This window comes from Ptychodera flava, chromosome 14 (genome assembly GCF_041260155.1).
Source record: "Ptychodera flava strain L36383 chromosome 14, AS_Pfla_20210202, whole genome shotgun sequence".
NCBI lineage: Eukaryota > Metazoa > Hemichordata > Enteropneusta > Ptychoderidae > Ptychodera > Ptychodera flava.
The window spans coordinates 27,156,744-27,170,920 of NC_091941.1; the positions used below are offsets into that span (position 1 = coordinate 27,156,744).

Genomic DNA, 14,177 nt, shown 5'->3' on the forward strand with positions numbered 1-14,177 from the left:
TTTAGATTTTTTCGAGATAAAAGTCATGAAATGTGACAAAATGGTTCTAGATTTTGTTAAATTATTACTAACATTACAACATTTTGATGACATAAAAAATGGTATTCATTTTTCATTGAATTACCTACAAAAACTTGGAATTGGAAAATGTAAAACTCAAAAGGGACCCAAAAATTTTCAAGTCCCCCCTACAGGTAGAGCAAAATTTTCAAGTCCCCCCTCCACTAACCCCAAAATTTTCGAATCCCCCTGAATTCCTCCAGCCCCCCTAACCGTTTTTTGTGAACGCAGCGTAATGTTCGGTCAATTATTCCAATTCTTATTTAATTTATTGTTTTCTCTTATATTTATTTATTTGTTTTGCTTGTTTGAGTTTTTGTTTTTATTACTTGTTTGTTCGTTTTTTTTATTCGTTGTTTGTTTGTTTGTTTGTTTATTTGATTTTTTTTCTGACTTTCCTGTGATGTGACTGAAATGAATACCTCGCGTTTGTTTTTGTTACATTTGTGAATAAGTGTCGTCCCAAACAACTGACAAACTTTTTCATCCATTTCATCGCGGGGCTTGGTACGCATAGTGAGATACTTTTCCTCATGTTTCAATCGGCAAGTAACTTGAAAGCAAGGATTTTCTTTGTCACATCACGGGACATGACTTTCTTCTCCATGATCACACAGACTATACTTCAATAAGAAGATTCTCACGATCAAATCAGTGCAAAAAGTTCCAAAATCCACTTAACCGGATCTCCAGTGGGAGAGAGAGAGAGAGAGAGAGAGAGAGGGGGGGGGGGGGGGGGGGGGGTGTGGAGAATACGAAGCCACAAAATCCCAATCAAACGGGAAAGTTTCTCCGCATGCGCAGAAGATTGAGCGGGCAAAGGTCAAGAACGATTACTCAAAAGAGACTGAGAGTATTGTTTGGATTGTTCCATGTAAAACTCTGCTGATAATGTCCTCGTAATCCAACACATACACATGGCTATCCAACGACATTTTTAGTCAAGAGTTCCTGATACACAATTTAAACGCCGCGATCGACGGTAAGACAAAGGTTTCTGAACTACATGCAGAGATCACCTCATGATCAGACTATGCTTGTCAGGAGGAGCTTCGAAGCGAATCACTGTTTTCGAACTCTGTTGTGCAATTGTGTTGTCGAGCATGCGACCTTGAGAGGACTTTACCATTGTAGCAATGAGTTACAAGCGAGAAAAATCATCCCGTTATGTAAACCAAGGAGCTTAAAGAGACGGAAACGATTTCTAACACACATCATCGCTTTATTCCGATATTCGCAATGTTTTGACACAAGCGTGCATAGGTGCAGACACACCTGTGTGATTGATTTAATATCTATCAATAGTAATCATATGTAACGTTAGCTGCAATATAGTAGCTCGGGCAAAAAAAACCTGTACTGCAGCTAATGAGATCTATGGTGTATGTAATAGAAAATCAGCAGAAATGTCTTTGAGCATCGTCAAGTTTAAAAATCCCGACAACCCTTCTTCATTCAAGTCACACGTTGTCCCGCTCAGCTGATCGTCTATTTTTGTACATCCTTGGTTTGAGAATGAGAGTCAGCGTTTTACACACAGGATGTTGTAAAATGACGCAGCAGAAATCTGAATGAACAAACGATGGCATTTAACCCTTTCACCATAATGGTTTGGCCCAAGCCTATTGTTATCAATGTGTGTATATGTGCTTGTGGACTCACAGGAGGGGGATAGTGAAACTGAAACATCACAATCACAGTTCCTCTACCAACAATGTATGATCATTTACCCTGATTTCATCTGATTTTCTTTTTTCTTGTTCAACCATTTTACATGGAACCTAACCATTATGATTCTGTAATTGTAAGGCATAAAATGCCCAAGAAGTACCAGAACTTCCCCTGTAATTCACATCAAATAAAACAAAATATGTAATATTCTCATTACTTTTGTTTACAGGATTTCTGCTCTATATCCAGTGCCACCATCAAATTCATCCGCCCCACAGAGAATTACCACCAAGAATCAAAATGGCCAACCTGATGTCATACCTGAGATTGGTGACTGTAGAACCTGTCATGTTTCTGAACATGCTGGGATCATTCCTGCAATACACCAGTGTTCAACACCTTATCTATGAAAAGACATGCATGCAGCTATACAACTCATCAATATGTGACAATTTGACACATCACAAAGAGGAGGAGGAACAGGTACAGACAGGTACATCACACTGGCTGATTTATCTCAACCTTGTACAGACTGTTCCTTCAATCCTCACAGCACTCTTCCTTGGATCATGGTCTGACAGAATTGGCCGAAAAATTCCCATGACCATGCCTTGTATTGCGGCCATGATATATGCCGTAATACTGATTGTTTCTTCCGTGTACATCTGGCTCCCTGTGCCGTACATCCTGATTGGATCCTTCCTTCTGGGCTGCACTGGTGGATTCATCACCACCACATTCACCGTTTACAGTTACATGGCAGACATCACTGACAAAGAGACAAGAACAAGGCGAGTGGGAATTGTGGAATCCATGACTTTTCTTGGCAGCACCATTGGATTGCTATGTGGGGGTATCATGATAGACAATGTTGGATTTGTACCGGTCTTTATTTTCTATGGTGCTCTAAGCCTCACGACATTCCTGTACATTTTGCTTTGGCTGAAGGAATCAGTCCAGGTTAAGCAGACAATGAGAAAACAACATCCAGATGCATCCCCTGGAAATGTTCAAGCTGACAACCAGGACATACAAATGAGTAAAGCTGAGAAAAAACTTTGCAGAGAGCTCTGTAGGCTGGAAAATGTGAAGAAATCTCTGTGTGTTTGTTTCAAAAAGAGGCTGAACAGTGGGAGATTACACCTTCTTTTACTCGCCATGACTCTGTTGTTGTTCCAACTGGTTGGAAGTGGTAAGATACACCAGGATTTTGCTATGAAGTCACAGCAATAATGGTTAGACTCCGAAATAAAAAGGATGAGATGTGTTCTAAAGACTCAGTACACCCAAAAGATCACGTAATGGCAGTACAAACAAACCCATGTGTACAAGCGCATTGGAAAATATGCGTATTTTGCGCATGTGGGTTTGTTTTTACCATGGTCCATTTCAATTCCGGGTTTAACCTATTGTAGCCCTTCAAGCCAACCAGACAACCCTATCAGGCAAAAACAGTGACATGTTTTGCAGCTGAAATTCATCAGTAAGAAGAAATATAAGCTTCCAGGGCATACTGTAGAGACCTGTTATGTTTATGACCCAGATTTTCTTGTCAGACTTGTTTTGAATAAAATTAAGCATATGTACCATCTCATGACACAGTTCATGAATATTATTTGCTTTTGACAAGAAAATTGCGTGTCTTCAACTGAGAGTGAGGCTGTAATACTACCATGAAAGAAATTCATATCTGTATTTGCCGCAAAGATGTACATTTTGATAGTAGGTCAGGTGTAATGAGATTTGAATCAAAGATATGCACATACAACCCTGACTACTGTCTATGTGATAGCTGTGTCTCACACTCCAACCTATGATAAAACATGAAAAATGCTGCTGATTTCAACTTGTATTTTGCAGGGGATTCAGATGTCACAGTGCTGTACACTAAAAAGGATCCCCTTGGTTGGAGTTCAAGTTTAACAGGATACTACCTTGCTCTGACTAGCTTCTTGAAAGGCCTATGCCTTCTGACAGTACTGCCTCTGTTAACAAGCAAGACGACTCTCCATGACACAACCATAGCCATGATTGGTACCATATTCCGCATGGGAGCTTATGTCATGATTGCCTTCTCCACAGAGACCTGGATGATGTTCATAGGTTGGTTGTTGTACTTAAAAGGACTACATTTTTGATGTACTGCCTCCTTTTACAGATTTACTAGTAGATAAAGACCAGCTTCAACTACACGCTGAAGAAAATTTAAATCCCTAGTTTCTGAAACCTTTTGAAAGAGAAAACAAAATTCTTTCCTTATCGCCACAGTTTATCAGTCTTATCTGGCTGTACTATACAATTGACTAGGTCTAAACTATCGAACCAAAAAAGCAAATTTGTCCACAGCTATTCAACAGAATTGTCAGGTTCTGAACATTTGTTTTATTATCGCTAACAGGTTGAACTGCAGTGTCTCTTCACAAAGCATATAGCTTCAGCACTAGCACAGAGAAAATTCTTCCATCTCACGGAAAGACATTGCTTCTGACACATTTCTAGGCAATTTACTCCAACTGTTACTCTTCACTGGAATTCAGATTATACCACATTAACATTCACACAAATTTGATAAAGGTTACACTTACTCCATCTACAATGACGATAATATAAGGTTATCCACAAAATACCCAAATTGATGTCTGAGTACATCGTACAGCGGAGGTAGCGCAGCGTTGGGGACAATACCAAAGCATACAATGTATGAGAACATAAATCCAGGTATTTTGTGAATAAACTTTACCAGAAAAAGTCCAAATTATAGCCTTTTGAGGATGCACGGTGTGCACAGCGTTGCGCAATTGTGAACTGACTGGAAACATGTTCAGCACGTCCGCTAAGCGCATAGAACAAAACTACACCCGCACAGTGAAGTGCATGTGGTAGAAATTATAGTTCAGCAGCATAATTTCACTCAAATTCACAGGTTTTGGACTGACCATTATTCACTGCGTGATGTACTGAATGTTTAGATGTAAATGTATATTTTTTGTAAAAAATCTAAAATTATCTCTTGTTTTTCTATGTGTTGATGTAAAGGTGTTACGAGGTCAGAGATAAAATAGTATCCAATAACATCCAAAGTTATTTTACTCCACGTCAAAGTTATTGGAATCCTCCTCCCCTGATACTGAAACTTTATGTAGGACAAAACTCCATAGGTTACAGATGCAGGTGTATAATAATCTTGTATACTGGTTGATCTTCAAGTATTTCCATCTTCTTTCTTGCTGTATTTTAGTTCCTGTCCTAATGAGTATGGCTGGAATACCTGCTGCCTCAGTGCGATCCCTGCTATCCAAAGTTATCAATGCAGATGAACAAGGTAACCATTTCTAAGGTACTCCAACCTGCATTGTAGTCTGGCACTTGGTGTATTTTGCACAGGAAATGATTTCTTGACAGTTCCAACCATTATGATTTATGCAGAGATTGCAAAAAGCCATCCAACCTTCACAGCTCTTCTCACCTGCCTTTTGTCTTGTTCATCCTAAATCTTATGGGCATGAAAACAACCTGTACAGAGTAGGAGATGAGTGTGTTATCATTATTCCTGATACTACTGACTCACATATTCCTGATGCTTTATGGTTTTCTTTTGCTGTAGGAAGTCTGTTTTCCTTTATGGCAGCCTGTGAGAGCCTAATTAGTTTCATCGCTTCATTCATTTTCAACTCACTGTATCCAGCTACATTACATATTCTCAATGGCGGACTTGTCTACATCCTGATGGCTATCATACTTGGTATCAGTCTGGTCCTACTGTTGTAAGTATATAAGTATATGCACCATGATCTGATATGTATGTATACATAGCATACACACACACACTATATATATATTATATATATATATATATATATATATATATATATATATATATATATATATATATATATATATATATATATATATATATATAAAATGTTGAAGTATACACGTCCTTGTGGGAAATTACAGTGCTTGATGCTATGTGAGAGAGTGAGATACACGTTAAAAAAATTATAATAGTGAAGTGATATTTTTCTCTTCCACCATGACCAACCTATATATTCTATCAGTGATATCATTGAGCTTACTCATGTACACAGAAATATAGCAATTACAAAATCAAGTGTTTTTACCCAAGTGATATTATGATCCAGTCTCCTTTCCACATCATTCATATTAGTCATTTTTTAAGTACTTTCTTGTCTGCCAGAATTATTGGTAAAGTATCAAATGTTCTGGTTACAGTTCAAATATTATGGTGGACCTAGATACTTACTTAAGATGGGAATTAAACTTAATGTAAACATGTTTGATATTTTCTGTGTGACAGCCGACTCACCTCTTGCTTCATATCCTCTTTTCAGCATGACTGGCTACAGTATGAGACAAATTACCAACTACTATGGTACCCTTCATGAGGAAAACCCAGCTGATGAGGATGGTGCCAATGGTAGTGATGAAAACAGTGATGTCTAGATCTAAGATCTTATAAAAATTTTATACTTCTTTCAAAGTCAAGACAATAGAATCTCTTAAAATGAATCAAACTTGCTGCCAACTTTACAAAATTGTCTCGTACATACTCATGCATTGCTTAGTCAATGAATATAGTGTTACATATTCAAAGATAGTGTGCAAAGTCAACAGAATGAAAAAAATTTTAAATGCTAAAACTTGTTATGACAAGTTTTGACCTATTTACAAATCAGATTAACTCAATTTTTATCCCGATTCAAATAAAGTCGTTTTAATCTTTGTACCTTTGAGAAAGTATCTAGTCACAAAATATGGAAAATCAACTTCCAACCTTCCATCTGCGACACGTCCAGTGATTTAGTCTCATGGTGGCTGTCAGTTTGCATTCAGTGATCCACACCAAGTGAATTGAACTATCACAAGTGTTGGTGTAAATCTCTCATTTTAAATTTATCATAGACACTCATCACGATTTGATGGCCTGATGCAGATGGCTTATTTATGTGTGATCACAGGCAGGTCCTGTCTTTCACAGCACAGCAACTTGAGATATACGAGAATGACAGCTGAGACTTGACAAATTTTACTCATGTATCACTTACATTAAGTGTAGTAAACAAAGTCAAACATCTACATGCTATTAATATCCACTGAAAGGTTTTGCAAGTTTGTTTCTGTCAATCAATGGTATCAAATCTGTGATATTTTAGCAAAGTATTTAGTACAGAGATGTCATGGTGCTATGTTGCATGGATTTTCAGAGAAAAAATTATCTCAGACAAAGTAATTTAACTGATGGCGTAATTTTAGTGTAAAGTTTACCATTTTATAGATGCAGTAATATGCCCTATTGACCATAGGGTATTGAGATTTGACATTACTGCAAGTTTTTTCAAGTGACATACCCAAGACAGTAGGTGAAAGTTCAACTGAAAATTAGTCTTGGATGTCTAGTAAAATTTGCCAATGCGTAAGATTTGGAGTAGATGGTGGAATATTTGTGCCAAATTGGCATAGAAAATTATGCAATTACCTATTTCAGCTGACTTTAAGGTTAGTTTAAATCTGTACAGAATTACTGATGTGCAATACAATTCCATAATTTTTCATAAATTTTAATATGAGTCTTTTCAGTACTTTGATAAATTAGAAAATGAAAATGACTTACCGTAGTTGTGTGTTAACTTGAGGGAATGACAGATGAATTTTTTGTCACAATAACACTCGGAATAATTTACCACCGGTTTTTATTTTTACAGTCTTTAATAAAATACAGATTTACAGAAGTGACTGGTATGAAAAGCATGTATCACCCACAAATGACATGTTGTAGGAGTTGTTCACCTCAGGTGACCTTCGAGAGGGTCAAGGTAGTCCTTGCCTGAACTCATAAATATTTGTTGTTTACAAAGAAAACCTTGGCGAATGTTCTCAGCCAGATCATAGACCCTCTGGTTCCAGGGTCTATGCCCAGACAGCGGTGACACGTGGTTGTAATCGCCAGTACCAACAGCAGACAATAAATTGTTGTAAATCTTTGTTTCTTGAAAAATGTGCCATTGCTGGGAGGCATCAGGGATTGATGCGGTCTTAAATTATTTTGTACAGAAGTAATGAGATCTGCAGGAGAAACGTGGGGCACTGAACATGTTCATCATATATTTCCAATCATGAGGTCAGTCACTTCTTGCTTGGTGATGCAAACCATAAACTGCTCCAAGGTTCCTTGCCCATCACAAACGTCTTAAAGCTTCAGGTCAAATGAGCACAGAACTTTACATGTCAACTCTCTGGCATTGCTATGAGTGTTAGAAAACGGAAATCACCATCGGATATCCTCTGGCAAAGTTTATTCATTTTGAAGATGGCATACCACTTTTTTAAGTTTCACTCAAATACACTGAACAAGTCATAAAATTAGGAAATGAAAAATAAACTTCAAAATTGGGGAAAAACTCAAATTTTTGCCTGAATTAACTAATCCTGTTTAGCTGTTGTGACATGATGGCGTCATATTTCAAGTCCCCAGTGTATCTGTTCATCAGATACAGCAGTCTGTCTTCTAAGAAATTCAGTGCATCTAACGTCAGTACCAGCGTGTGATGTTTCAACATGGAGTAGACATTCAGACCTGCAAGTGATGACAGAGACCTATTAGAAGCAATTCAGGAACTCAAAATTACCTCTTCAGCTGTGCTTGGTCAAAGCAAGAAACGATTCTACAGATGTAGTCTTGCACCAAAACACTAAGATATGCCATGACACAGACACTGATACTTATGGTCAATTGCCACTCACATCATGCTAGTATGGCCTTTTCAGATACAATTTATAAGGTGTCAATATTTCTGATCATACACTGTCCAACACCCGTCTCTAAAGCTATACAAAACATGGTATGTTCAACCATATGTAGAATGGTAGAATGATGAGATTGATTAAACAGAATATGAAACTGAAGAGAAAAAGGTCTTATTTTGTCTGACAAACATGGAAGGAAAGAAAAGACATCAAGCAGACTGACTTAGTTCTCAGTAAAAACAAATACATACTAAAGCAAATCAACTAAACTTAATGGCCATGGACAATGCAAAGAAGAAACTGAACACATGCTGCATTCTGGGGGTGAAGAGAACAGTGTGTCCATGCCAGCCTATGTAAATCTGTTTCAAGGTCATAACGGGCACTGCATCACGAAACCCTCTAGCCAATAGTTATGTAAGGTTCAAAGAAGAAAATCTACCCAGAGAAGTGATGATACATTACAGTGTGACATGATATAGAATACAACTACCTTATTTTGTACACAAATTTTGAAATTTATAGATTGAGAAGAATTTCTGAGCCAAAGTACTGCAGAGCTTGTCACAGGCCCTGATGATTTATGAAAGCTTGCAGTTCACATTGTAATCATGATTGTTTCATTGATGAAGTTCATGAAATACTTTACCGTATGTATTTGCCATAAAGAATATGACAAGGCGACACAGCGCACGAGTTACTAACACAACAGACTTCTTTGTTAAGAAGGAATTTTCTCAGGTTTTAACATTGATGGGTTTTTACAGATAAGAAGGTACATCAAACAAAACAGTACACCCATTGTACAGACTTTCAGCGTACATCATACCAGAGATACCTAGCTTTGCTGTAATCCCAAGTGCATTGTTAAGAATGAGGTTACCTACCTTCTACTGACATGACATTGTATGTTTTGATTCTGTTGGTAGCTTCTATTAAATTTGGAGATATTTCTTCAATTGGCTTGCTATTACAACAGAAGAAGACAATTGCCAAAGTTTAGAGTGAACATCTTGGACTTATTATACTCTTGGATGCACCACATGTAGAATAAGAACTAATGTAACACGTTCATGATCACTCGCCCAGCACAAATGTTACTTTATACACAATTTGACAATATGAAGAAGAAACTCAACTACTCAATTGAACTACTGTAACTGCTTGCTTATGAAATCCTGAACATACACATTACATATTGTATACACTCTAGATCATATAAATTACTAACAATGGGGTTTTACACAATACAGGAATGCATCCATTAGTACATACTGGTAATATGCAGTGTAGACTGGCCCTATATACTAGTCACTTGACTTTCCTATGGCGAATGTAGCAGCTACTCGGCCATCACGTCTACCCCACAATCTACGTGAGTCTGCCAAAGTATACAGCTTAAATTTCGCCGCCATACCCCATTTTAATATTTATATGCCCAGAGACTTGGAGCAAGTCTCTATGCACTGCTATCGGTTTACAATACAAGGACTGTTAGCCTGAGCATTCCTATACAGTCATTTGAGTCAGCAAATACTTACTGGTCAACAAACAGAACTGTAGGCCCCCAGTACCTCTCAACAGCCAGATCTTCAAGATACTGTGAGAGATGGCAGATGTATACAATGACTGTTATCTTTTCAGGCAAATGATTCTGATATGGGTATACAGTGTATTTTGATTTTGATATGAGTAAAATATTGTGAGGTAACAGAGTGAGTGACTGCCATTGATAGTTGAAAAGATATGTGTATACCATGGAGATAAATAATATGAGTGCACTTAAGGATTACTTGTGTACAGATATTATCGTTGTGTAAAGTTTGAAATGAGTCATTCAGTATATCTGCAAACTGCTGAAATGAACAAACTGATGTATGAAGCAGCACAATCCATACTGCTGGTTTTACTGCATTATTCATATGCAACACCTGTCAAATATTTGTTGTTCACCATCAGTGCATTCTTTCCTTTTTCATTAAATTTCAAACTTTGACACAAAAGTCTCATCAGCTCATAAAGAAAAGGTCATCAATGAATGGATATAAGAAATTGCATAAAGAGCATTTAACCAAACACCACCATCAAAGGGCTACATGTGAACTTTACTCTTACCTCAGGCTCTGGAGTGGGTATGTCCAAAGAATCAACTATATGTAAATAGTCTTGTGAGTATTTCACTGTTAGGGCTACCCTGAGACCCCTCTCTCTTATTCTGATGGGTAGAACATACCAGTAACTCTTTGGTCCTCTGGGTCCCTTTGATGAACCACCTGCCAAAACACAACAATTCAAAGGGACAAACTGAGAAACGTTTGCAGGGCACTACAGGCAGGCACAGGTATCTTTGGAGTGCAGACGTTGTCAACAACTTGAAAACTACAATGTAGATGTAGTTGGAAATTATTTTAAATCTAGTACCAAAATAATGTATCCAACATGGCCTTACAGTTTCATGATCTACTGTTCATTTACCATGATCCTTGCAGTACATTTTTTCCAAATTGTCATTTTTTGTGCAGAATAATAATAAATTTTCAATTATTTTTACAAACAAAGGACAAAGCAGAGCATGTGTTCCACCAGTAGAACAGTTTCACATCATTTCCTTCGAAAGTTATTACACACACCTCACTGAGTATATAAAGTAACAAAATGCAATATTTGGTCATAAACACCATATGAATGGTGAGCCTACCTCCTTTCCATAGCGGTGATCTAATACTACCATGTCTGGCTCTTCCAGAACCTTTCTGTGGCCATGGTTTTCTACCACCACCTCTCTTCTCTGCTCTTGTTTTCACAGTTTCTAAATTCTGTCCACATGGTAGATCAGAAGTGAACACCAATTGGCATAGTGATTTTGCAGGTTATGTATGCTCACATGAATGAGTCACTAAGATATGTATGGGAATCATAAGAAACTAAAATGATGGTACAACAAGCTTGAACATGAGAGGTACTCCAAAAGATTGCACTTCTTCAAAGTGAATAATGGTAATTTTCAAGAAAAATTTCCTTTTTCTTGTTCTTTACCCATTTTACCTCCATATCCATTTGGACAAACCATTTTCTTTTGGATGATACACATAGGTTAATCAGGTGGTTACACTTGTAACTTTTAACGTTAGAGAAACAAGAGAAAATAATTTATATTGAAAATAATTATATTGAAAATAATGTATTTGAAATGGTATGACGGACTTATTGTCACAAAATGAAAGTAACTTGGCTACTGTGTGGTTTTATGACAAAGCTGTTGGCAAAAGAAACCACATCCTCAGCACCACACGCCGTCATAATATCACACTGTTCAAGTATTAAGAGTAACTGCTCACAGTAATAAAATTAACGATACTTATCAATGCAAATGTCTTGGATACTTACAACTTTTTTGTATGTTTTCTGCCACACAACACATTTGTGCAGGATATCAATCCTACGGACAAAGGAGATTAATGATAGTAAAATCACAGTCCTCAAAATATCAGTCTATAAAAACAGAATACATGACCTATATATGAATAGCTCACATTTCCATAGCAATGAGGCTAAAATGAGTTTTCAGTCATGTAACCTACACACCCATTCACTCGTAAAAACATTAATTATTGGTATTTATGCACATAAGAGATCTAACATGAAAGTCAAAAATTTACAGAATTTAGTTATTTTGTTACTTTTTGTTTCAAAGTAGCTAAAAAGCGTTAGGGCACTTTTAAATTATATAATAAATGACGACATGCAATGGATACATGTTGACAAAATACACATGGATTGTTATTACTGGCATAATGTATTATTTTGATAAAATTTAGACTTTTTCATCTCTGTTTTTGAGATGCTGTCTTTTGGTATGTTCACCAATGTGGGCTGCAACTTAAGGATTGATTTTGAATGTAAAAGTAAAAATTTTAAACACCCGACTTGAAATTTAAAGGATGATGAAATGTTTTACCTCGGATATGTAGCGAACACATCTGGATGTAAATCTAGCAGACCAAGTTTAGTGTCTTCTACAGAACTGAGAGATTCCAGCCATGCTTGCTTTGGTTTTAAATGAATTGGTAACTGTTTTATTGGTCGTGATGTCATCAAAGGGAGATGACTTCTTCTTTGTGCTGATACAAAATCTGTAACAAATTGTTTAATATAAATTGTGCTAACAAATGCACTTTGACTATGAAAAATTTAAGTTATGGTGAATTGTCAAGGAAAGTATATACAAAAGTAGCAATAACTAATGAAGCATGTTTGAAACTAAGAAATATTCCACAAACCTTTCTGTATTGTTTCGACAGTGCCATCTGTATCCTCCAAACTGAAATTGTCAGGCGTTACTTCTTTGAGACTGCACACCGTTGTTGATAAACTCTGCAAATATATATAAAGAACTACATAAACCAAAAAAGTACTGTACTGACAGACAGTCTTTCATAAAAAAAATTACAGGGGGGTGTCACTCATAGAGAAGGAGAATCCCATTATATACCTTTGAAATGAGAAATGAGTTAGTAGAAAGAGGGTATGCATTTTGGAGTCTTGGAATTTAAAAGAGAGAATTTTGGGCAAGTTCCTCTACAAAGCAGCAGGGTGAGCTTCAAATTATTCATACAAATAATTCAGACTGTAGAGTCAGCACAACAAGAAATTCATCTTTGCCTCACTGTGCAGCAAATGACTACAGTAATTCTGATATTCCTTTTTGATGACAAGTCAGAATGAACAAGCTTTTCCCTGTTTATGATAATGCACCTAACTGCAGTCTTTTTGCTTCCTCTTGATTGTTGGCTTACACATTGTATTATCATCACATCAGTGCAACACTATTGCAACATCGAGAACTAAACACTATTTCGACATCAAGCATGCAACTTGCTTGGAAGGAATAGAGGTAAAATTATGTGTTTTTCAAATTTTCCTATTGAGAACAAAGAATCATCTCTTCAGACAACTGTATGAGGATACTGAAAAATAAATTAGAATACAAAGAATTGATAAAAAAAAATTCCATAATTATGATGTTCATTGTCATCTTCTTCTTCACCATAATCATCATCATCATCATCACCATCATCATCATCATCATCACCATCATCGCATTAATCCATTGTTATCCAAATAATGGACCACCAGAGTTAAGAATTTACAATTAGCTGGCTATCCTTAATTCCTGCGCAATAAAGTAATTCCTTATAACAATATCCCCCAAACACTGTTCATTAGCACACGAGAGAATTGTTAGTGTAAATATTACAACTGCGGTGGATAGGCTGAAAGGGTTCAGCATGATCAGATTGCAATTTTTTATGCTCACCATTTTTTGCAACTGTCGGCAACAAGTCGTTGATCTAGTAAGACACGTAGTCTTGGTTGTCAAACACCTCAATGAATTTGAAAGAAACATGACTCTACAAAGATCGCTTTTTCTACAGACAGTTTGAGAGTAGTGTAGTACACCGCCATGTAACATGTGCAAGCAAACATTATAAATGACCTTTATTTCAAAATGACCTACCCACAGTTCATCTTTACATCCGGTAACTTGTTTTGTCCGTTTCTGGGAAGGAAAGCTTCTTTCAGTCATTTTTTCTTTTGAAATATCACCCTGCATGAAAGTCAATGGCTTCACAAGAACGAGTCTTTCTGAAATGTTTTATTAATTTTATTATTTAATATGT

The 14,177-nt window shown here is 36.7% G+C and overlaps 2 protein-coding genes across 3 annotated transcripts; one reads left to right on the top strand and one right to left on the bottom strand.

Moving 5' to 3' along the window:
• Window positions 1–677: 677 nt before the first annotated feature.
• On the top strand, window positions 678–7,481 carry LOC139149965 (proton-coupled folate transporter-like). 2 transcript variants are annotated; one of them, XM_070722059.1, is made up of 6 exons: window positions 678–1,042; window positions 1,961–2,923; window positions 3,592–3,834; window positions 4,970–5,053; window positions 5,336–5,495; window positions 6,084–7,481. In XM_070722059.1, the coding sequence occupies exons 2-6, from the start codon at window positions 2,032–2,034 to the stop codon at window positions 6,193–6,195; spliced, it is 1,491 nt and encodes a 496-aa protein (XP_070578160.1). In that variant the 5' UTR covers window positions 678–1,042; window positions 1,961–2,031; the 3' UTR covers window positions 6,196–7,481. The 2 variants fall into 2 exon arrangements, 1 of the variants encoding a protein (XP_070578160.1); XR_011556176.1 differs by having other exon boundaries at window positions 908–1,042; window positions 4,970–5,068.
• On the bottom strand, window positions 7,426–14,007 carry LOC139149966 (large ribosomal subunit protein uL4m-like). The gene is made up of 9 exons (XM_070722060.1): window positions 13,814–14,007; window positions 12,777–12,870; window positions 12,455–12,629; window positions 11,884–11,935; window positions 11,195–11,312; window positions 10,612–10,769; window positions 10,038–10,096; window positions 9,384–9,463; window positions 7,426–8,326 (listed from the first exon to the last, which is right to left on the bottom strand). Exons 1-9 carry the CDS (start codon window positions 13,967–13,969, stop codon window positions 8,169–8,171), a joined length of 1,050 nt encoding a protein of 349 aa, XP_070578161.1. The 5' UTR covers window positions 13,970–14,007; the 3' UTR covers window positions 7,426–8,168.
• Between the last annotated feature and the right edge of the window lie 170 nt (window positions 14,008–14,177).

Bases quoted from the DNA above. Each gene is read 5' to 3' on its own strand.
- LOC139149965 (XM_070722059.1), top strand. From the start codon at position 2,032: ATGGCCAACCTGATGTCATACCTGAGATTGGTGACTGTAGAACCTGTC. The intron at 2,924-3,591 runs GTAAGATACACC...TGTATTTTGCAG, and splicing joins GTTCCAACTGGTTGGAAGTG to GGGATTCAGATGTCACAGTG. The intron at 5,496-6,083 runs GTAAGTATATAA...TCCTCTTTTCAG, and splicing joins ATCAGTCTGGTCCTACTGTT to CATGACTGGCTACAGTATGA.
- LOC139149966 (XM_070722060.1), bottom strand. From the start codon at position 13,969: ATGTTACATGGCGGTGTACTACACTACTCTCAAACTGTCTGTAGAAAA. The intron at 12,871-13,813 runs GTGAGCATAAAA...ATATATTTGCAG, and splicing joins GCCGACAGTTGCAAAAAATG to AGTTTATCAACAACGGTGTG. The intron at 10,770-11,194 runs GTAGGCTCACCA...GTGTTTTGGCAG, and splicing joins ATCACCGCTATGGAAAGGAG to GTGGTTCATCAAAGGGACCC.